Source organism: Micromys minutus, assembly GCF_963924665.1.
Source record: "Micromys minutus genome assembly, chromosome: 6".
Lineage (NCBI taxonomy): Eukaryota > Metazoa > Chordata > Mammalia > Rodentia > Muridae > Micromys > Micromys minutus.
The window spans coordinates 74,649,559-74,673,380 of NC_137975.1; the positions used below are offsets into that span (position 1 = coordinate 74,649,559).

At 46.8% G+C, this 23,822-nt stretch overlaps 1 protein-coding gene and 1 pseudogene across 5 annotated transcripts in view; one reads left to right on the forward strand and one right to left on the reverse strand.

Moving 5' to 3' along the window:
• The window catches only part of CARMIL1 (capping protein regulator and myosin 1 linker 1), a gene marked incomplete at both ends in the record, with an annotated part of 248,123 nt that extends 224,538 nt beyond the window's left edge, over positions 1-23,585 (reverse strand). For all 4 annotated transcript variants that reach the window (XM_080918584.1, XM_080918582.1, XM_080918581.1 and 1 more), the window contains 2 exons: positions 19,620-19,717; positions 23,546-23,585. In XM_080918584.1, coding sequence (XP_080774710.1) covers positions 19,620-19,717; positions 23,546-23,585 — 138 coding nt within the window. The remainder of the gene's footprint in view (positions 1-19,619; positions 19,718-23,545) is intronic.
• On the forward strand, positions 5,759-6,177 carry LOC308421669 (large ribosomal subunit protein eL27-like; annotated as a pseudogene). The gene has a single exon. The product of its transcript is annotated as a large ribosomal subunit protein eL27-like (transcript).
• Positions 23,586-23,822: the final 237 nt, after the last annotated feature.

The window sequence follows — 23,822 nt, forward strand, 5'->3', positions numbered from 1 at the left end:
ATGGGCCTCCTTCATGTCTTCTTTTTCCAGGCTGGCTGATTTATGAAATGTCACAGCCCAAATTCTCATAAACATACTACTCATTTGCATGGAGGATAAATTACCACAGCCATAACCTGTCTGTCAGCTTTCTGGGGTCCTCAGGTTGGGCTGTTGTGTGAAATACAAAGCAGAGCTTCAGGAGAGGCAGTGCCCTCGGTGCACTGGGTGGAGAAGGTGCTGATGGCTGAAAGGTGGAGATACCACGGAAGTTTGGAACGTGCAAGGTAAAGGCCTTGAGCACACAGCTCCGGGGACAGCATCTAGCTGGGGAAGGAGCCTCTACCTTTAAATGCTTGAGGAGCTAACAGGAAATAGAGTCTTTTTCAGTTTCCCAACAACTAAATGAAGCTGGGTAATAAATTTGCTCATTAAAAAGAATCAATATCAGAGCCAAGGTCCTTCTGGTATCTCATCATTTCTGTGATAAGGCAGGAAGATTAGGAGTTCGAGGTCATCCTAGGCTATAAAGGGGTTTAGGCCAGCCTGCAATACTTGAGTCCCTTTGGCAAAAAAAAAAAAAAAAAAAAAAAAAAAAAAAGAAAGGCCTGGGCATGCAGCTCAATTGTAAAAGTGCTTGTCCAGCACCAACAAGCCCACACTGTGATCCCAAACACTGAAGAAAACTGAGCTTGACCAGGAATGCGGTAAAGCCAAGCCCTCAGGAGGTAGAAGCAAGAATATCAGACGTTCAAGGTCAGCTGTATACAGACTTCAAGGCCGGTTTAGACCTCATGTGATCCTGTCTCCAAAAGGGGGGGCTGGTGATATTATCTCAGTGTGTCAACCAGGAAAAGGCCTTATCACCAAGCCTGACCACGAAAGTTTGGTCCCCAGAACACGTGGCAGAAGAAGAGAAAACTCCACCATCCTCTACACACACACCGTGGACACACACACACACTCATGCACACACATACACTCGGATAATAAATGCAATGGAAATCTGAATTAATAAAATAAAGCTAGACATAATGGCTCACACAAGAGGCTGAGACAGGAGAATCGCTAGTTTGGGATATACATAATAACCTTCATGACTACAAACAGTCACACGCAAACAAAAAGAAAAGGGTCGGTACTGGAAACATAAGAAAAAAAAGTATTTATTCAACTGGCACAAATATCTGTGCTGGCTAAGGGTTTTGTTTTCTTTTTTGGCTTTCTTTTGTGTTTGTGTATGTTTGTTTTGACAACTTGATACAAGCAGGGGACTCTCAGAGCAGGAACCTCAATTTAGAAAATGCCTCTAGAAGATTTGTCTGTATTATTGCGACTTAATATGACATGTTTGGTTGATATCCCTGGGAAGTTTGCCCTTTTCTGAAGAGAAACAGAGGAGGAGTGAGTTGGGGAAGGACACTCTAAGGAAAGGAGGAAGGGGGAAACTGCAGGTTAGGTTATAATACAAGGGGAAATATGAGGGACGGAGGGAAGGAGTGAGGGAGGGAGGGAGGGAAGATTAGCCTGTAGACAAGCCTGAGAGGTATTTTCTTGATTAATAATTAATATGGAAGGGTCCCTGGGCACAAGATCCCGGAGTGTACAAGAAAGCACACGGAGCAAGCCAATAAGCAGCACTCTTCCATGGCTGGCTCCTGCTTCCATCCCTGCCTCCAGGCTCGGCCTGACTCCTACAGCGAGAGGAGCTGTGAGAAAGAACTGGAGCTGAAATAAACCCTTTCCTCCCCAAGTTGTTTATGGTCTCAGTATTTTAACCCAGCATTAGAAACCCTGGCAAAGACAACGTCTCTCACAAAAGAAGACTATCCTGCTGAGCTGGAGCTGAGGTGAAAGTCCATCTGATATCCCTGTCTCATGTGTGTGTGTGTGTGTGTGTGTGTGTGTGTGTGTGTGTATGTGTGTGATGCAAAAGATGAGGTCAAGCTTTCCGAAGCAGGAAATAAATTGCTCTCTCAAATGACAGAGCAGAAGATGAAACAGGAGGAGTGCCTTACCTACTGTACTGTATGACTCACTGACCTAAAGCCACAGCAGGAGCACAATGCCACCCATGTGGGGGGCCAGGAGAGGACTTGTCTGCTCCTTTGGTATCAGGTAACCTCCAAGGTTAGAAACTGAACAAGATGAAAGTCAGAGCTCGGACGACCCCACCCACAGCCCCCCCCCATGGCTTTCTGACTATGACTGACTCTCTCTGGTTCAAAGGCTTCCCCTGGCAGCTGTGTGCAGCCGACGGGCCTTCTTTCTTGTCTGTTATCAATCCTGCATCTTGCTTTATAAAGCTAATTAAAGTGGTGCTCGATCAGAGGTGGCTGCTGAGCGGAGACTCTCCAAGGCCGGGCCAAACCAGTTTGGGTTTGATCTTCACAGCCCAGGTCTCTGACGTTTACTGGGCAAACAAGATTTGCATGTCTTGAAAAGACCGTCATCAGGACCAAAACACGAGATAGAGAAATACAGTCGACCTCCGTGGGCCCTGCCTGCTGCTACACAGCTGTCCCGGAAGCAATTGTGGATCAGCAGCTCAAGGTCATTTGGGGGCAACATAAACAACTCAAAGCCAACCTGGGCTACATGAGACTCTGTCTCAAAAGGTCCTGAGTAGCTTCATCCTCAGATATACTGTTTTGAGAATACAAATCTCTGTTGCACCATTAGCTGGGACATGTTTTAGTTTTTTTTGATTTCGGTACTCCCTGTATTTCCAAGGCTGGTTTGTTCATTTGGTTACTGTTGTTCTGTTTAAGACTCGAGCTTTCGAATTTTCCGCAGGAGATGGCTCGTATCAATTCGTTCTGGCAGGAACAGAAAGAGAAGATTCAACTGGAGAATTCAACGGTGAGGGTGTTCACCAGCATTCCCAGCCTCACACATAAAAAATCACAAAGGACTGGACCGCAAGAACAGACTCAGTGGGGCTCTTTGCTCTCATCTATGGAAGAAAAGTAGGACCCCGGGATTCCTGAAATATGCCCTAGGTGGCATCCTCTGGTAAACTACTACCATGGTGAAATAAACAGCTTCAGTCTTCATCCCTAGGCCTCACCGATGCTAAGTGAGTGCTCGCCGCTGAGTTACATCTAACCTCAGTCCCTCGACAGTGCTCACAGATTAAAAAGTAGTTCTGATCGTACTTGCTCCGAGGAAGCCATGACATGGGCTGCAAAGACCATTGGTCTCTCTCTCTTACTGCTTTCATTGTATGCTCCCTTGTTTTACAAAGGGTTCCACATTCCACATAGCCCAGAATGGGATGGTTTGCAACTCACTATGCAGCTGAAGAGGATTTGGAGCTTCTGATCTTCCTGCCTCCACCTCCAGTGCTGGGAACATCAAGGAGCTCAGTGGATCTCACTTGTGCATTCCAGTCTCTCTCAGCAAGAAGGAACAATGACATCCTGGGGTTGCCTCAGATCACAGTGCTCTCCCATAAGGGTACCAAAGAAGCTGACAGAAGAGGAAGTAGGAGGCTGGGAGCCAAGTCAGCATCTTCCTTAAGTTGGGCCTGGAGGAAACTGGAAACCCTGTTGATGGATACATTGGTGAAGGTCTTCCGCTAAACTTCAAGTTGAGCGTCACCATTTTTGAAGCAGCAGCGTAGTAAGATCATCTGGTTCCCGCCTCCTAAACACCACATGGCTCTATACATACAAGAGCTTTGATGTCCGATGTCTTGGGCTCTCTCCCCAGTTTTGTTGCAAACACCAACCAAAAAGATGGGAAAGCTTCCGATCCAACATACATGTCAGGGAGTGAACGGCACTGGCGGCTGTTGGCCCACACGCACTTGCCCTAGGGTCACATGTGCCCCTCCCAGCCCAACCAGAAAAGCCGGAATGAGGAGGCTCATGTTCAGATGTCCAGAACACTGTTAAAAGTTTCTAGCCAAGCCCGGTGGCTCGCATCTGGTGTCCCAGCAAACAGGAGGTTGAGGATTAACGTTACTTTCCGACAGCCTGGGATATACAGTGAGTTCAAGACCACCATGGGCGACATTGTAAGATTCCATTTCTCAACAAGAAAATAGTCAACCCTAAAAGTAGCTGTGGAGACTTCCAGATAAGATGGTGGACCGAGGCAGCCTCTGCGTGAGCTGTTGAAGGCCAGAGTCAGAATATAACAAGATAGCTTTCATCCTTTAAGGAAAGAGCATGAGCCTCAGAAAGTCATGAAGCAAAGGATCCAGGCAAAGAGAACCATGTTTAATGCAGAGAAGCCCTAGATACAGCCCTGGCCTCAGAGCATTCATAGGCTGCTTTCTGTTCTCGCCTCCAAAGGGGGCTGGGGATTGAGTCGTCATGAGTGGGCTGTTCGATAAGGAGACTCCCCTAACCATCCCCATCACAAGGGCTATCCAAAGTAATGCATGTGCAGGAACACAAGTCCATTGAGAGTGCACACACACACACAGACACACACACACACACACACACACACACACACACGGGTGACAGACATCACACACCAGCCTAGACCGTTCATTTTCCTAAACAGGCTTGAAGCTCTCTGTACATTGTAGGCTGTGGTTCCAAGGTTTGTGTCTCTTACTGGAGCATGCCTCCATAATGCAGACAACAATGTCACAAACTTTAGCAGACATCCGAACTACTTGAAAAACTGCTCGGTAAAGCAGACTGCCAGCCAGGCATCGTGGCATATGCCAATCGCCTGAGCACTTGGAAGGCTGAGGCAGGAGGATGATGAGTTTCAGGCCTGTCTTGGTTTTCAAGACTATACAGCAGGTTTGAGACTCACTAGGGCTACACAGTAAGTGGCTGTCTCAAAAAAACAGGACGAGGGTCAGAGAGCATGCTGCAGGACAAGAAAAGGTTACCCAGGAACAACCCAGCAGTGGGGGTCCAGAGTGCCTGCAGCATAAGAATCCAGGACCCTCCTAGCTGAGCTACAAGACAAGAGCGAATAGCCCCAAGACATGGCTCCTCCCCTATGAAACAGCCTTTACATTGTTAATTGCAGTTATCATTTGTGTGTGTGTGTGTGTGTGTGTGTGTGTGTGTGTGTGTGTGTTACTCTTACAAGGCATAGTGTGTGGGTAGATGTCACAGAACGTTTGGGAGTCGGTACTCTCTTCCCTTTCATTATGTTGGGTCCCAGCCATAGAACAGAAGTCATCAGGGTTAGCAGCAGACACCTTTACCTGCTAGGCTGTGTCACTGCCCCCACCTAAAAACAATTTTAGACCAGGCATAATATACACACCTTCAATCTCAGCACTGGGGAGACAGGCGCAAGTGTATCTCTGAGTTCAAGGCCAGACTAATCTACATATCTAGTTCCAAGCCAGGCAGGGCTAAAATTAGGCCTTGTCTGAAAAAACAAGCAAAACCCAATCTTAACCTGTAATAATCTCAACTGAAACCCGAGAGGGAGGAAGCGTTGGGAAAGAAGCACCAGGTTGCTGGTGTTGGAAAAGCAAACCCTTCAATGCCTATGGCTGCCAGTGACTTAATATTTAACAATGTTACCAAGTAACTTGAAAGGGAAAAAAAGTTTGTTTCCTAATACCTTCCTTGCAGAGTGAAAAGGAGATAGAAATGACAGATGTGTACAATGCTGTCTTCAGAAACGTACTTCTCTCAATTATGTTCTTGAGTCTTTTGTAAAAAAAAAAAAAAAAAAAAAAAGATTTCTCAGCCAGGCATGGTGCTACACACCTGTAATCCTGGCAGTGAGGAGGCAAGCCAGAAACCAGATAAACAGCCTTTCCGCCTGGTGCCGGCTGCTTGCAATCGAAATGGGCAAGTTCATGAAACCCAGGAAAGTGATGCTGGTCCTGGCTGGACGCTACTCCGGACACAAAGCCGTCATCGTAAAGAACATTGATGATGGCACCTCAGACCGTCCTCACAGCCGTGCCCTGGTGGCTGGAATTGGCCACTATCCCTGAAAAGTGACATCTGCAATGGCAAGAAGAAAATCACCAAGCCCTCTGTGAGAGTTTATAACTACAACCACCTCGTGCCCACAAGGTCCTCCGTGGATATCCCATTGGACAGAACTGTTGTCAACAAGGATGTGTCCAGTGACCCGGCGTTGAAAGGCAAGGCCAGGCGGGAGGCCAGGGTCAAGTCTGAGGAACAATACGAGACAGGGAAGAGCAAGTGGTTTTTCCAGAAGCTTGGCTTTTACATATATTTTTGTTTTTGTAGTTAAAAAAATTTTTAATTAAATAAAATAGACACACACACACACAAAAAGAAAAACCAAAAACCAGAATCATGGACATCATAATCTCAACATGTAGGATTCAGGAGACGGAGTCAAGCGTTAAAGATCATCCTCAGCTACGAAGTGAATTTGAGGACAGCATGGACTGTTTGAGAAGCTGCCTCAAAACAATTACAAAGATTTTTTAAAAGCAACACACTTAGGCCTAGGAAGATGGCTCAGCAGGTAAAAGTGCTTGCTCCCCAGGCGTTCAGACCTGAGTTCAAATCCCCAGCACCTACATCCATAAAAAGCTAGGCACGGCAGCACACACCTCTAACCCCCCGCTCCTGCAGGGCAGGGCAGAGGCAGGAGGATTGCTATGGCAGGCTATATGCCAGCCCTGCACTGCTGAGCCCAGTGAGGAGACCCTACATGAGGGGAAGAAGAGAGAGCAGGGTACCCAACCTCCACCTCCGAAAACACCCACATGCCTGTACATACCTGTACACACATGTGCACACACACCACACACACTTAAGAAATAAAAATAAGACACAGCCCTTTTGAGAGGAGCAGCGTGAAAAATCACCCAGACCATTTCCAGAGTCAGCCGATCCTGGCTGAAAGTAGCAACTGCGAGGACTGATCGGCAGCACACACCTTGCAGGCAGCCAGGAGGAAGTCAAGGGTGAGTGCGTCCTTCCGAAATACGTACATAAAATACACCTTATCTGGAACAAAAGTGCCTAAAACCTCTGGTGGCGCTAGACACTTTTAAAGTATTTTATAGGAGCCGTGCCTTTTAATTTTCAAAAAGAATAGCAAAGTGGGTTCTGAGGTTACACTCATTCTACAGATACAAAGTAAGTCTAAGAGAGCTTGAAACAATGGTTCTCAGCCTGTGGGTTGTGACCCCTTTCACAGGGGCTGCCTAAGGCCAGAGAAAACACAGACATTTACATTACAATTCATAATAGTAGCAAAATAACAGTTCTGAAGTAGCCAGAAAAATAATTTTATGGTGGGGGGTCGTCACCACACCATGGGACTATATTAAAGGACCACAGCATTAAAAAAGTTGGAAACCACCGACTTAGTACATCGCTTGCCTCGGTTAAATGGGAGCAAACGGTAGTTTGGGAATTTCATCTTAAACTAACCAATCCAGATGCACAAGGAAGGAAGCCACTGGAGGAAGGAAGCCACTGACACAGGCCGAGTGTCTGTAGTGTCTGAGAAGGAGAACCTCTGTGCAGCCTCTGTGCACACCCAGGACTACCGCCCAGCCCCACAGGCGACCTGCGCACATCCATCAGTCTCTGTGGCAAGAACACCGCACAGCGAGAGCTGAGGAAACCGTGCGTGGTAGGTGATGGTAGTCTCACCTCTTGCCCTCAGACAGCTTGCTAGCCAGGAAAGCAGGGCGCGGAAAACTAAACCAGCTCCCTACAGGCAAGCCTAGAACGCGGGATGGGGCCGAGGCAAGAGGACCTAGAGTTTCAGGCTAGCCTGGGCTACATAGTGAGTTCAAGCGAGGTGAGCACAGGCTATACATTGAGATCTCGTCTCAAAGTAAAATACAGATGGTTAAGCATTTGACAATCAGCACACGGCCTGATGTGAGGTTAAGGATCAAAACCCCGTACCCCAAAAAAGCTAAGTGAAAAGCAGGAAGAGATAAAACGGGACAGCACAATTCTAACGGCTCTAGACACAGACACCACAGCCATGGTAAAATAGAGGGTTACAGACTATTTTAACAGCAAGCTTTTTTATTTATTTATTTATTTTTAAGAGAGCAAGCTGTTGAAAGGAAGATCAATTTCAGAATTTCAGTTAAATCATTAACACTGGCATGGAGGAAGTAAAAGTTCTGATAAGAAAAAGGGGTTAAGAGTTGGCAATCTGGTGACAAGATGCCGTACGTCTCTGTAGGCAGTGAGGACTGTGCTCCTCCCAGAAAGTGTGCCTGCTCTTCAGGGGACCAAACCTACTGCATTCCTCCTAGACCTCAAGAGTGCAGTCCAGGGATTCAGGCAGCCTTTGCTGGGAGTGGAAGAAAGAGGGTACCAGGCTCAACCGTCCAAGGCTTGGTGGAACAAACTGGGCTCTCTCCACTCCACAGTTGCGATGTAAGATAAAATCTTCCATAAGAGGAACTACATAACTGAGTCAGGGCAGATGAATTCGGGAAAACAAAAAGCGTTCTCTGACAACAGATTCATGGCTTCTCTTGTGTGAGACACTTTGGTTGCTGACTAGACCACATCGTATAGGTTAGATAAACAAACCCCTTTAATGTGTATTCACTATATTCTGTTCCTCTAGAGGACCCTCACTAATATAGCCTGGGACTAGAAAGAGTTCTGTGATTGTGTTTTAGGTAGTGCTAGGGGTGGAAACCAAGGCCTCTCACATGATAGGCAGCACCCTACCACTGAGCCACACTACCAGCCAGCTCCTCACTAGGTGATTCTAAGCAGGTGCTCTTTCTACCTCTGGATGACATCCCAGCCCCTACCTGCCAGTCTTGGAAGGAAAGCCATTGTTTCCCATAGCCACACACAGCGGTGATCTTGAAGGGTAACCAGACCGCACCATGACAGTTTCAGTGAGGAAAAGTGACAGTTCATGATCACAAGGCCCATCTCACCGAAAGGCAAGGTGACAGGGAGAAAGGTCAGGAAGATAAATGAAGCTGGTGTGGGAAAGGGCCACAGGATCTACGAGACTGTCCACGCCAGGGAGCCATGTGGAGAAGGCAGCGGTGCCTTTTAAACACTGTGATACTTTAGTCTTTGATCTAACCCTGACTGCATGAGCTCAGGGACTTACTAAGTAAACTTTACCTGCTGAAGGCGCCTTGTGCCTTATCATGAAATCCACTCTCTATCGTTTATTGGAGCATTCACAGACCAGAGGCAAGAAAACTCCAGGGTGAGAGCAAAGGTCTGTGTCATATAATGCAACCTCATTCCTCTGCGGCGGCCAGCCTAAGGGACAAGCTACAGCACCCAAGACAGTGATACCCAAGAGCTGCAACTGTAGAGCCATCTGTAGACGGGAAGACCACCCAGGCACCCTCCATCCCTAATAACTTATGGAAGAAAATTACTAAACCCAATGAAATTTGCCGCCAAGAGCTAGGGTCTAAGGAGCAAAGAGATCAATTCTGGTATCTTTAAATAAAAAAAAAAAATGGTGAGGCTGAATTCTTCTGTGTTGAGATTTTCTGCATAATAATCAGGTAGAAAAACATTCTTTAAATGCCTGCCCCCATAGAAATCCACTTTCAGGAAGTTCTCTAAAGCAAATGAGGTTGGATGCACTTCTAAGGCCAGATCCTGGAGACAACTAGAATATCTACCTATAGTAACATGGTTACATTATGATACAGCCCTACAGGGACAAACACAGGACCACACAGAAATTCAGACTCAGAAAAGAGTAAAGCCATAGAGCTGAAGGTCAAGGTGAAATTTGGGAGACCACAAAATAGTACTGATAGTTCTTTTTTTTTTTTTTTTTTTTAATATCATAGATTATCAAGGTGTTGTAATACATGTCCATAATTCCACCACTGGGGAGGCTGAGGCACTAGGATTGCAATTTCAAGACTAGCCTAGGGCGCATAGTGAATTCTAGTGTATCTCAGGCTATAGAAAAAGACTACTATCTCAAAAGCTAAAATTTAAAAATTTAAACCGAGGCCAGGGTTTTCTTTGATAGTAGAGTGCTTGGTAACAGGAACAAGGCCTGAATGCCTTCCATGGGGAAGAAACTGTCAAAATCATGCCTGACCCTTCCACACAAATCCAAAATCCTCACTAATTTTGTTTTCTTTTAAAACGGGACTTCCTAGAGGAGGTGTGTCTGTCTGTGTGTGTGTGTGTGTGTGTGTGTGTGTGTGTGTGTGTGTGTATACATGCCATTCACCTGGTTTTTTGAGACAAAATCTCTTATCCTGGAACTCACCAGACAGGCTATGCTGGCTGACCAGTAAGCCCCAAGGAATCTCAGCTTCCTGCCCAGCGCTGAGGTTACAGACGCAGGCTTTTATCCTTTACCTGGGCTCTAGGGACCCAGCTCAGGTCCTCCTGTTTCCAAGTCAAGCACTTCACTGACTGAACTATCTCCACAGCTTAGTTTGGTTTTTGTTAGGTGTTTGTTTGTAGTTTGCTTTGTTTGGCTTACAGTGTAGCCCTGGCTGACCTAAACCTTGACTAGCCTCAAGCTCAGAACCCGCCTGCTTCTAACCTCTGGAGGACTGAGATTAAAGGCCACATACCTACCCCACCTTGATTTTGAGACAGGGTCTCCCCTCCATTTTTCTGCTACACGTCTGAGTCCACATTTGTTGGATCACAGGTGTAAACCCCATGTAAATCCTCAAGTTCTACAGCCTTGAGTTAAACCTGGGGTACAAAAGAAATTGTTTCTAAGAAATTAATTTTAAAAAAAAATCTAAGGTCTGGAAACAGCAACCTAGCTCAACTGATACCGCGCTTACAGGTAGATTGTACACAGCCCGGGGTTCTCTCTCCAGCACCCTGTAAACAAGGACAGGGGCATATCACTATACCCCAGCCCTGGGGAGGCGGGGCTCTTCAATCCCTGGCTTGGTTCCTACCTGGAATCCCTCCACTTCAAATGTTGGGACAGGAAGTTTGTGGCCAATCTGAATTACACTGAGTTCCAGCCAAACCTGGAGCCCCCACCCCCAAAGAAAAAAAGAATAAAGGAGAGAGAGAGGAACAGAACATTGTTTCAGTTTCCAATTTACTTGAAGAATAAACTGTTTCCAAAGAATGAACACTTGGGGTAAACTCTCATACCTTCTTCTTGTTTCCCCTGTAACTAACTAGAAAAGGGAGTTCTCCCGTTCATTCCATATTTTGGTGAGCTTTCCTGGCCCCTGGCTCAGTACAATGCTCCTTTCATACCCCTCAGCTCCTCGCTCCTCAGTTGCCCTCCGCCCAGCTGCAATACGCCAGTTCCCAGGGAGGCCGAATCCCAGAAGCTGGAAAAACAGTATCTATGTAACAATGAAAAGTTACACCAAGCTGGGTATGTGTCCAGCTTCCTTGCCCAAGGTCATTTGACTCTTGCAGGCGGTGCTAACTACAGCAGAAACTGGGCCACTTGCAGACCCGGGTAGGATGTGAATGCAGCTCAGGTACCAGTTCACCCACGGGCAGAACTGCAGCCCGGGAGAGTGTGACCGCCCCACCCTTACCCAGAGAGTCGCCAGGTGGCCACTGACCACAATTTCAGGTTCAGGGAAATTCTGAAGCACTCAGACAGGGCTTCTCTTATTTTGAATTTCCCAGAACATGTGCCAGGATCCTTGGCAGCAAGGATAAGCCTCCAACACCCACCCCTGAGGATCCGTTCAATGTGGCTGCTGTTTTCTAAAGCTCGGCTTTCTAAGAGCTGTGTAACTTCACCCAGGCACTTTGAAAATCACCTGTGTGCTGAATTGTAAGCGACCCTGAAAAGCTGAGCCTCCCTATGGTACACAAAGGGAGCTGTTCAAATTACAGGACAACCGTCCCACAGCCCTGCAGAGGATCTAACTAAACCCAGGCCAGGACACTCCCAACAGCTCTCTTCAAACGCCCACTGCAGTCTACGGACATTAGATGTAAACTCCGTATCAAGTAGATACTGGGACAGCAGGACTAAAAAGCCAGTACCCACAGTCAAACCATCGATGCGTTCAGCACACACCTCTGCCTCCATCCTGCTTACCCGGAGAAGGCCCAGACATCAAAAGATGGCTATACACTGTCAAGGCGGCTGGAGCCTCCCTCCAGATCAACCAAACATGGCCCTGGAGTGTGACTCAGGAGCAGAGCATTTGCCCGGCATGCTCAAGCATACCGGTGGAGCCTCGCTGCACAGAAGCTGCCTACAGACTTACAAGACATGCGCGTAAAACCCTACTGCTGGGCTGGGGAGATGGCTCAGAGAGTGAAAGCACTGACTGCTCTTCCAGAGGTCCTGAGTTCAATTCCCAGTACCCACAGGTGGCTCGCAACCATCTGTAATACGATCGGACGCCCTCTTCTGGCGTGTCTGGAGACAGCTACAGTGGACTTATATATAATAAATAAATAAATCTTTAAAAAACAAATACTGCTTTATGAGTCCTGTGAAAAACTGTGCGATTTGTTGTTGCTGTTGCTGCTGCTGTTGTTTTAATACGTGGTAACCGCTGGCAACCTGACATCGCTAGTCAGCATGGCATCAAGGAAGACAGACTGTAGCCCAGGTGCTGCAATACCAGGTTAGGAGCCAAGGAACAGGAGGGCTAGAGAGCAGGGATGGGAAAATATTAGGCTAGCCTTCCACAAAAACCACAAGGCCAGGTGTAGGAGATCAGCACCTTCCATACTGGACTGACTTACAGTACATCACCGACTTACAAATACAACCCATGTTAAGCCAGCAGATGCTTGCAAAATGTATCAGATGTTTCATTTTTAAGGGGAAAAGTTAAACAGGCAGGAGATTGTATTTTGAGTCGATGACAGCATTGCTACCTAAATATCTCAAGGAAACAGGTCATCCAAAATAACACCCTCAAAGTCAGCCATAATCCTAGCACCCGAAAATGAGAGGTAGCCAGATGGAGGCTAGCCTGGACCACATAGCAAGTTCCGGACCAGCCAGAGCTACATCCAGAGACTCTGACTCAAATAACAACAACAGAACCTCATACTTTCAACATTTTAAAGAGGCAAGAGGATCATCAAAACCGAGACCAAGCCAGGCCATACCTTGTGAGACCTTATCACATGCCCAAAAGTAATTTAACTTAAATAAATAAACAACAACTTAGGAACTCACTCTAAGGAACCTAATCGAGATATTAAAAAGGAATGGTAGTATGGTTCACAACAATAATTCTGACACACAGGTGCTGAGGCACGAGTTCCTAAGCCTGTGGGAACTGTCTATGTACAGAGGCCCTACCTTCCAAAGCATAAGAGGAAGAAGGGAAGGGAGGAAGGAAGAGAAAGACAGAAGAAAAAGATGCTAAGAAGATACAAAACTGCCAACCCAAGCAAAATACTCAAAGACTCAAAGTTAACTTGTTAAACAAACAAAAAAAAAAAACTATTTTTAAGTCCATACATGTACATAAACAATCTCAGTACTGAGATGGAAACAGAGGAGTCGGGGCTTAAGGCCATTCTTGACAACACAGCAAGTTCAAGACTAGCCTGGACTAGATGAGACCCTATGTCAAAAACGAGAGAGGTTGGGAGAAGGAGGCAAGAGAGGGAAGGAAGGTGGGAAGGGGAAACCGAATCTTACTCCTAACTCCACCTCCTCTCACAATATGTTTAAAAAAACAGCAGCTTTGAGAAGACCTAGCCAGAATTCCAAAATCAAACAGAAAACAGCCAAGTTGAGACCAGGACTGGACCTTCCTCTTTCCCACAGCTCCGAGGCCTAGAGGAAGGCATGGCTGGCTCCTTCCCTCAAAAACCCCCAGCAGAAAGTGCAGAGAAGCCCTAAGCAGGGCCTCTCTCCCTCCTCAGAGTGGTTTGGAGGTTTTATTTATTTACATGATTTTGGTTCATTTCTGTTTTCTATTCAATCACCAGTCTGCTGGGGGGTTGCGGGGACAGGTCCAGACCATACCAACTGCTGCCAAAGAGCTAGAGAAACCGGATGGTTCCCATGTAGCAAGCCAGACTACTTAATGGCATGGCCACCCTGGAAAAGCTTGCTAGGTTCTAAGAGACCATGCAAACCAGAAATATCACAAGAGATATAGGCAAACTGTTGACACAAAAAAAAAAAAAAAAACTGTGGATGGATAACTACATCCCTCTCATTCCAAACAGCCCAAAACTGGAAGGACTCCCGAAGTCCATTCACTGAGAACAAACGGACTCAAGCTGCCCTGTAACGGTCCCAAATAAACTACACAACACGTGTTGCCATGGAATCATCCCCTGCTAAAAGGGTTAGGCTGATACAGAAACTTGGTGTAAGCTGCCTCAAGAAAAGCCAACCTCAGATGGCTCACGATGCGTGGCTATTCCTAAAAAGTTCTCTTAGGGCCTCGTTCTATCCTGACACTGGGCTTTATTTAGTTCCAGGCAACAGTCCTTCATGAGCCTAAGGAACTGTAGACCTGAGCTATGAGCTATGATGCTCAACAGTATAACATTCCCAAAATGACAGGACCACAGAAAGATTAAAGGCCTTAGCACTGAAAAGCAGGAGAATCACGGGTTCAAGGCCAGCCCCTCTGCCATACAGCCTGGGCTATCATGATGGATACCTATGGAAGGGCATTTGTAGTTCACACAGTCAGTCAGTATCAGAATCTCAGTTGTGATATTATATCACCTTGCAAGCTGGTCATGAAAGGTAAAAGGACCACTGTATGGTTTAAGTATATAAATGTAGAATTCTCTAGGAATAAAAAATTTAACTCGGTTAGCAAGTGATTGAACAAGAGTCTAAGACACACAGGGTCGCTTGCTAAAAACAACTCCTAAAGACCAGAGCGGCATCTCTGAAAGGGAAGGACTGGCTCTCCATCATGGCCACAGAGACCTAATTCCCACTAGGACACATGGGCTGAAGGGCTGTCTTCTAGAAGAGCACTCAGAATGAAAGCTCAACCACTGAAGTCGTTAAACTTCTAGAGCCCTGGCCTGTCCTACCCCAGCTCCCCAGTTTGTAACCCTGGGTTCTCTAACCAAGTCTGAAACCCTAGTCCACTTTGTTCTTTAAATGCACATAAGTAATACTAATGCCTCTGCGGCTGAAGACATGCCTCAGTATCAAAAAGCACTGGCTGCTCTTCTAAAGGACCCGAGTTCAGTTCCCAGCACCCTTGTGACCGTTCATAATAGTCTCTAACTCCAGTTCTTGGGGATCTAATGTCCTCTTCTGACCTCTTCAGGCAACATCATGAATATACATATATGCAGGAAAAATACTCATATATATTAAAAGATGGTGATAATACAATTTAAGCATGAAGTATATTAATGTCCCTGAAAGTTCAAAGTTGACACCAATTTATTGTTAACACCTTGATTGCCAAATTTATAAAAGCACAGATTTGCTTTCTCCCTAAGACACTGTATGTAGTCTGTCTTTCTAGGAGCCAAACGATGAATAAACTCTCTTGATCTTACAAATCTCTTCCCCTCAGTGGAAGCATCAGGTCCCAGGTTTTAGAAGAGAATGCAGGGCCCCTTGGTTAGTGTCTCATTGTGCCGGCCAGTGTTTAAATTCATGTGCTTAATCCCCAAAGCAAAGCATATGAATCGTTAATGGTTACAATGCGCTTCATTCAAGAAAGCAATTGACTACCATTGTTCTAAAGTTGCTAAGCCTTTACCTCCCGCTGAGGGAACTGAGGCTCATCTGGAGCAAGGAGTTTTAAAAAAAAAAAACCCAGGGTGACAGGAGACCTGTCTGACCAGTCCTGACTTTCCAGATAAGAGAGAGAGCAGCTAGGAATTTACCAGCAGCTGAGGTTTCTCTGTGGTCACTATGACTTCCAGGCACTTCAGAACAGGTTCCCTTCTGTCAGGAAGGCTCTCCACTCTTCCCCAAGCTGTTCCCTGTCATCTAGTTGACCACCACCTTAGGTTGCACCTCTTTCTGAGATGTTCCTCCCTACCCCACCTATGATGCCCATTCATCCCTACAGAGCACAAGTCACAGGTACAGTCTGGTTACTGTTAATAGGTGCCTCTTCCTATAGCGACTGATGGCTGAGGCACTATAGAGAGACGACACACAACTTGTCAGACCATGTAGTCAGCTGGGTCAACCAAAGCAATGTCAGACATTCTGCTTCTTCTAAACTCCCAGTTTCTCCTGCCAGCGAAGTTAGCTGCCACCAAACAAACAAAGCTGTTTTCCTGTTACTGTAACCACAAGCACAAAAAGCCTCTGTGTACAGAAGGTCTGGGTTCAGATCCCTGCTCGAGCATGAACTCACTGGATAACCCAAAGCCAATCACCTCAGTCTCTCTGAATCTCAATATTGGCATCTGAACATCAGACATACAAAAAGCGCCCCCCCACTTTACAGGGTTGTGGAGGGTGTGGGAGGGAATGCTCAAAGTGCAGCACAGAGCCTAGCTAGCACCTGCTCAGTATTCCAAAACTCCGCTCAGGAAAAGAAAGATGGAGACAAACATCTACCCAAAGATAAAGGAGAAGCAGGACACTTTCAGTCCACTGTGGTAGTGCCAACCTTTAACCTCAGGACTCAGAAGGCTGAGGCAGGAGAATTTCTGAAAGTTAAGAACAACCTGGGCTACAGAGACCCTGTTGAATAGGAGGGTAGAAGAAGGTAGAGGAGGGGAGGAAAGTGGATAGGAAGGGAAGGGAGGGGAGGGGAGGGGAGGGGAGAAAAATAATCATATGGGGCTGGGGGGATGGCTTAGTGGCTAAAAATACTTGATTTGCAAACATGAGAGCTGAAGTTCAAATCCCCAACACTTATGTAAAAAGCCAGGCACAGCTGTAACCCCATTGATGGAAGGCAGAGGCAAAGGAATCCTGTGAGCTAGCTGACCAACTAGACTCGCAGAAATGGAGAGCTTCCAGTTCAGACAACAAGGTAGAGAGCAATAGAGACCCAATGTCTTCCTTTCACCTTCCTCATGGGGCAGCCCCTCCCCCAAATGCATGCACCACACACACTCTGTACTGGCTGGTTTTGTGTCAACCTGACACACAGAGAAAAGAGCCTCAGTTGAGGAAATGCCTCCATGAGATCCACTGTAAGGCATTTTCTCAACTGAGAAAGGGGGAAGGGCGCATTGTGGGTGGTGCCATCCCTGGCCCCGCCCATTGTGGGTGGTGCCATCCCTGGGCTGGTAGACCTGGGTCCTATCAAAAAGCAGGCTGAGCAAGCCAGGGGAAGCAAGCCAGTAAGTGACATCCCTCCATGGCCTCTGCATCAGCTCCTGCTTCCTGACCTGCTTGGGTTCCAGTCCTGGCTTTTTTTGGTGATGAACAGCAATATGGGAAGTGTAAGCTGAATAAACCCTTTCCTCCACAACTTGCTTCTGGGTCATGATGTTTTGTGCAGGAATAGAAACCCTGACTAAGACACACTCAAAGAACTACACATGAAGAATTAAACTCATTAACAACCTGTTTCAATAGACAGTAATTAGCTCAATTTCTCTATGTTAAAAACTCCAAAAACCAAAATTTGAAAGTTATTTCCTGGATCATCTTGCTCAAAGCTAAAACCAGCCAAAGAAACCCAGAGCTTAAGTAAATACCAGCTGAAAATCCAGGCCAAGCTTCTGGAAATCACAAAGATCTCAGATTTGGGGAGATAAATAATTAAATTCAAATCCATCTGTAAGCTGATCACAAGTCCCATGAACCCCAGGAGAGTCAAAACTTCTCAAATGAAGAACTCACATCACTACCTGGTATCATGATGCCAAATGCCACTCTTGAGGCCACTGGAGCAAATAGGACTTAATGTTCATGGTATATTTTACAGAAACAACACTTCACATGGAAACTAGGGGTATAGCTCAGAGGTAAAGCATTTGTCCAGCACGGGTAAGGCCCTGGAGTCAAAGACACCAGGCTTTCTGTAGCTCAATGGTAGAGGGGTTCAATTCCTACCACAGGAAAGAAATGGATGGAGGGAATCCAAACATAAAGTCACTTTAACATATAAAAGAACCACATAACGCAACAACAGAGCTTCTTTCCTCGATGTTCCTACAAGGTAATGCAAAAGTGGCTGAGCACTCTTAAGAAAAACGCAATTTAAGGGAGCTGACTATTTAAAGCTAAGTAAGATGGAACCGCCTCATCAACCATTCCTGCTATTAATAACCTGAACCGTGTGTCTACAGGAGCACATTTCAGAGCAGGGCAAAGGTCACCGAGCTTCCCCATCCTGATCTGCTGCCATGTGACAGTGTGACAGAAAACTAGCAGCCGTCTGCCTGTCAAAGGCACCACCTCATCTCCACAGGGGACAATGGCGGATCCTGATCAGTGAGCTCCTAAGACTCCTCTGTATTATCAGAAAACCAGCTACGCTTTGGCAGGCAGTCCCACTGAAGAGATGGAATATTGAAAATATTCTCTTTCAATGCTATCTGCTCCAGACTTGTTCTAAAATTCTCAAAGGAAAAAATAAAATAAAAACTTTCAAACAGAATAGATAAATTAGAAATATTGGCAAAACACTAAAATTATTAGAGCTAAAGGAAAAACTCACAGGAAGACCCCATAGAACACTCAAGCTTGACTTTAGCCTGTTTGCAATTTCCCTTAGCAAAAATAATGTTGGAAAATGTTCTTCCACACTGAGTGTGACAGCACACGCCTAGAATCCAAGTACACAAAGGTAGAAGAAGCCAGCCAGGGTACAGTAGTAAGGATTTTACAAAAAAAAAAAAAAAATCCTTCATTGAGGGTGGGAGGTATTTTTTCTTTACTTTTTTACAGATTTATTTTATGTATGTGTGTGTGTGTGTGTGTTTTCTGTGCATGTTTGTAGGCACACCATGGACATATCTGGTGTCTGCAGAAGCCAGAAGAGGGCATTAGATGCCCTGGATCTGGAGTTACAGATGGTTCTGAGCTACCACGTGGGTACCCAGGTTTTCTGCAACAGCAACAAGCTTGTTTAACCACCTAGCCATGTCTCCGGCTCCTGTCTTCTTTCTCTTTTTTGAGATGACATCTCACATGATGGTCTAGGCTGAGCTAGAACTCACTGTGTAGCCCAGGATGGCTACAAACTGAAGACAATCCTCCTGTCTCAGCTTCCCAGGTGCTGAGATGTGAGTCACAAATCCCAGCTTCTCGCCTGTGATTAAAATTTGACCTGTTATACTCTCAACCAAAAAAAAAAAAAAAAAAAATTTAAAAAAACACGTGACAAAATACCAGAAATCACTCTGCACCTCTTGGTACTAGTCAGCTTCTCGTGGTCCCTATAAACTTGTGCTAAGAGGGTCCAAACCCCATCTCCTAGTAACCCCCTCTGACAAACAGCAGGGACGGAACACCGAGTCCAAGCGCAGCACAAAGGCACCACAGCTAGAAACTAGTGATTCCCCTACAACAGCGGCTCTCCAGGGAAGGCAACAGGTGCACTGTTCACACTCTCAAGACACGGCCCCCAGCTCACTTAATACATGTAACACACGAGAACAGTTGGTTAACCGATGAAGACCAGACTGCCTTACAATCCTCCAGAAGGCTGTGTAAACAAAATCACATGCACAACCCTGATGAACGTTTCAACTTTCAACAAGAATGCAGTGAATCTCGGAAACCCGGTCATCAGGCATTCAGAATTAAAGATCAAGCGCGAGAAGGCAGGCTGCATAAAAAACATCGATGGAAGGAAAGGGAGAAGACACTATGGCTCACGACCGTCTCAGGAAGGCTCGGGGGACACTCACCAGCACTTTGTTCTCCACTCGGTCGCCCTTCACTTCCAACTTCACTTTCTTCTTCACTGAGATTTTAATCTTTCTGCCAATGACATCCTTGATGCTTTCTGAAGGAGAGGAAAGGTTTTATTATAGTCTTTCTTTAGCAAGAAAAAGGGGCATTGGGGTAGAGCAGGGCATTTGGAGGACTGTGTCTAGTGGGTTTGTTATCGGTCCTTTCTTTTTGCTTGATTAACAAATCTGATAGTCGTCAGCCATGAAGAGGTTTTCTTTGGAGACAGAGTCTAGGAACCTAATTCATGTCCTCTGGACTGCTGAGCCATCTCTCCAGTTCTGGATATTAAAGGTTTGACAGCAGTGGGCTATGGTGTAGCTCAGTGGTCAAGCACTTGCCTATGATGAGCAAGGCCCGGAGAACATCCCCCAGACTCCCATCCCCACTGGGCTTGATGGTCCCTGTCTGTAGTTCCAGATCCTTGGTGGGATGAGGCAGACAAACCACTTCAGTCCGGTAATCCAACACAAGACGCCACCTCAAATACTATATTTTTAATTTATTTATGTATGTATTTATTTATCTATTTATTTTTGAGAAATCTTGACACTTGTTTGTCATTGGGATGAACCTGGAGGCTTCTGGGAGTTATAAATGACCAATAAAATAACCAAACAGAGACTGCCCCAAATGGTTTAGTCAGAAAAGCGCCCTCCCCAAATCTTCAAAACACAATAGCACATGAATGCCAAGATCATGGGAAAAGAGGAATTAGAGAGGAAAGATTTCAAAGTTTAGAGGAAAGAGTTGTCTTTCTGTGACTCTAATGAGCTTCCCAACCTAAGTAAACATGTCCTGAATCCACTTAAGTGCCATCTACAGTGGCCACTACAAAATCTGGACACCTTGCTTTCTCCAACTCACTGAGTGAATGGGGTGTCAAGTCCCCCAAAATCTAACTGCTGCACAGATGCGGAACATCAAGACCCTTGGCATCTCTCTCTTAAGTCTGCCTCTTGCCTTCTTAACCATGATAGCCTTTGTGAACGGGCAGCTTGACTTTGCCTCTCTAGGTTGAAGGTATTGTGCTTTGAGCAAGAGCTTGCAGTGTGTAAATCTCACATCCCTCCCTCCATTTCTCGGTACACACACAGGGTCTGTGTCTCCCATAAGTCCAAGAGTCTGTGTGTATTCTTTTTCCTGGGATGTCTTCGCCTTAGTCTCCTGATAATACCATATCCTTCGGATCCCAGCTCCTCTGTTCTGTACCCTGTTCTATTACCAGCTTGGCTTATTCAGGGATTTGATAAAGACGAACAGCCCTCCTTTCTTTTGCTGTTGATGGTGGTTCACCATCTATAGCAAAAGTCACTAGAGATACCACTAAAGGAATCTTCACACAGCAAACAGCTCACAGACCGCGCAGGGTGTGGGGGTTTGAGATGGGCAAACCTGGAACTGAAGAGGCCCGCTGGAAACAGACTTCTAGTTTCCATAGTGGGATTTCCAATACAGCCCAGTACTGTATAGAAGCTTTACTCTATATAATTTATATACAGACTAAAGTGTACTACGCTTGGAGGAAAGGTGAGAGAGGGAAAGAGAAGGCTGGAAAGTACAGCTGAGGGAACAGCAGGCAGGCAGAATGAGGAAGGAGACATTCGGGGAGGCTGGGCACTAGGCATTCTCTGTCCAGTTACTGTCCTATCAGAACCTCTGAAAGTCACTGGCTATACCCAAAAGATAAGAGTAGCTCCTGGGTGGTGACAAGTGGCATGTGACAACTGTTCTTGTTCTCTGCCTTTTTCTCTTCTTTCCTTTTCCTTATGTGTTCAATTGATTGATGGTTGGTTGTTTTTGAGACCTGGGTCCCTCTATGTAGTCTAGGCTGGCCTGGAAGTCGTTATGTAGACCAAGCTAGCCTTGAGCTCAGCAGAGCCCTAGCTGCTGCCTCTCTAGTGCTAGGATTAAAAGCCTGGGCCACTGTACCCCGCCTCATCCCACCTCCACACACACACCCTCTGTTTTCTGTACTTAAAACTGTTCCATAAAAGCCAACGGGTGGCGCCCACATGTAAATAAGCATTCAGGAGACTGAGGCAGGAGGATGAGTGAGAATAGTTTAAGGCCAACCTCATCTAGTGAGTTCTCACACAGAGAGACCCTTAATCAGAAAGATACATCATACACAGCTTACAGGCCTTGGGGAGAAGTTTAGGAGAATGAGAGGCCTTTGCAGTGTCTATTTTTTAACTGATGGGCAAAAATGCTTATGAGCTCCTGGAACTAGAAGCAACAGCAGGTGAATCCCCCACCAAAGCCTAACTAGACAACATAAAGGCCTGAAAAATGCTACTAGACAAATCACAGACGGGCAATGAAGAGCTACGCCAAACGGAGAGATACACAAAGAGAAGGGTCCTGCCAGCCACTGGCCTTCCAAAATCACCAGTATACAATCCTGCATCAACACAAAAGTTCCTTTCAAAACAGGGGTCAAATTCACCTTTTAAACATATTGAAGTACCGAGAACCGCGGATAAACAGCAAAGTCTTTATTTCACCGTGTACACTTTATCTGGAATCTAATTCACCCGAACTTCGGGTCCCATAACAATGCTACAGGACTTTCTAAAACTCTAGCACCCTTGGAGGCATCTTTGGAGCCTCCGGTGTTTGTTTCGTGTTCAGACGGGGTGCTGGAAACAACCAGAACCGGATGGGCCACTCTCTGATGTCTCAGAAAGATTCTCGGGATTGAGGAGAAGGCCTGGAATAAAATAGGGGGTATGCACGAATACCTCACTCTTTTTTTTTTTTTTATTGTGGTGATGGCTTGTTTTCAATTTGACAAGAGCAGAGTTTCATACAAAACCGGCAACAGCTTCTTCCCGCCAAGTTTCACCTGCAGAGTGAGCAGTTGGGGAACACACCAAGCCAGCAGCAGAGGGGCAAATTCCAGACTATGGTGAATCGGTGAGCACTTCCCCTCCTTGTCAGCGCCCAGGGAACATCAACCTCGGGGGATACCGGTCACCGGAGCTCAAAGCTTGCCCAGAAAGTCCTGCTCACCTTGGTGCAAGTCGATGATGCACAGCACAGGAGCATGAACGCTGGTTCCCAGCGCTCCTCGCCCATTTGACTTCTCCCAGTTTAACCTTTCCAGATAAAGCTAAGCTCCAAGACTTAAATTCCAGGCCATGCTCTTTCCACCCTCTGCTCCAAAAGAAAACACCCCCTCCCCCAACTGGGGCCTCAAGCAACCAGTCTCCCGGCACAGGGTACCTACCACACACGTGTTCCCAGAGACGGAAGGTGGTCTGTAGGTTAATAATTATTAAAATGAGGCTTTTCGCATTAACCCTCCATTTCCTGGACGGAGACGGCACGAGCGGGGTAACCCTCTAGCTTCCAGCTCAATCCTCAAAGCCACGCCTTATCAGGCTGGGTCCTGACGCTGGACGGGCGCCTCCATCCCTGAGGCCGTCAGCGAAAGGGGCAGCCCCAAACGGGAATTTCCTGAAGGGTGCCTGGCACGAGCCAGAGGGGACTCGCAATGCTGCCGCCAGGCATTCTCCTTGCTAGGCTTTCCCGGACTTTCCAGAGTTTGGGACCGTGGGATTGATCACTGGAAGGGAAGCCCCTCCAGCTCCGTCTTCCGCCAACCTGACTCACCTGGTGGGGCAGGGCAGGGAGATCTGCGTGGAGCCCCTAGGGCTCCAGATTCCTCCCCACTCTTTCCTCTCTCTCTCTCTCTGCACCCAGCTCCTGAGGCCATCAAGCCAGCAAACTTCTAGGGGCACCTCCACCCCCGGCGACCCTGCCCCACACCACTTGCGCAGGAAAGCGCGGAGACTGCGGGAGGACAGAGGTGGGAAGGGAGGCGGAAAGGAGGTGTGCGCAGAGGAAGATGGCCAGCCGGCCACCGCGCCAAGCTTACCCATTAACTCCCGGGGGACATCGGAGCTCTCGTCCGTCATGGTTGCCCACTGGGCGCGGGGAGATCCCGGGTCCCACTCTCTGAGTCTCGGCCCCGCTCCCTTCCCCACACAGCTTGCAAAAAAAGAGTGGGCCGGCCGGAGACGCGGGGCGTTGATCCAAGGTTGCCGCGCGCCCGCAGTACCAAAAAAAAAAAAAAAAAAAAAAAAATCCTAAGAGTTGCAAATCCGAGCTGGCTCTGCGGCCGCCGCTACATGCCGACCTCTCGGCTCGCAGCT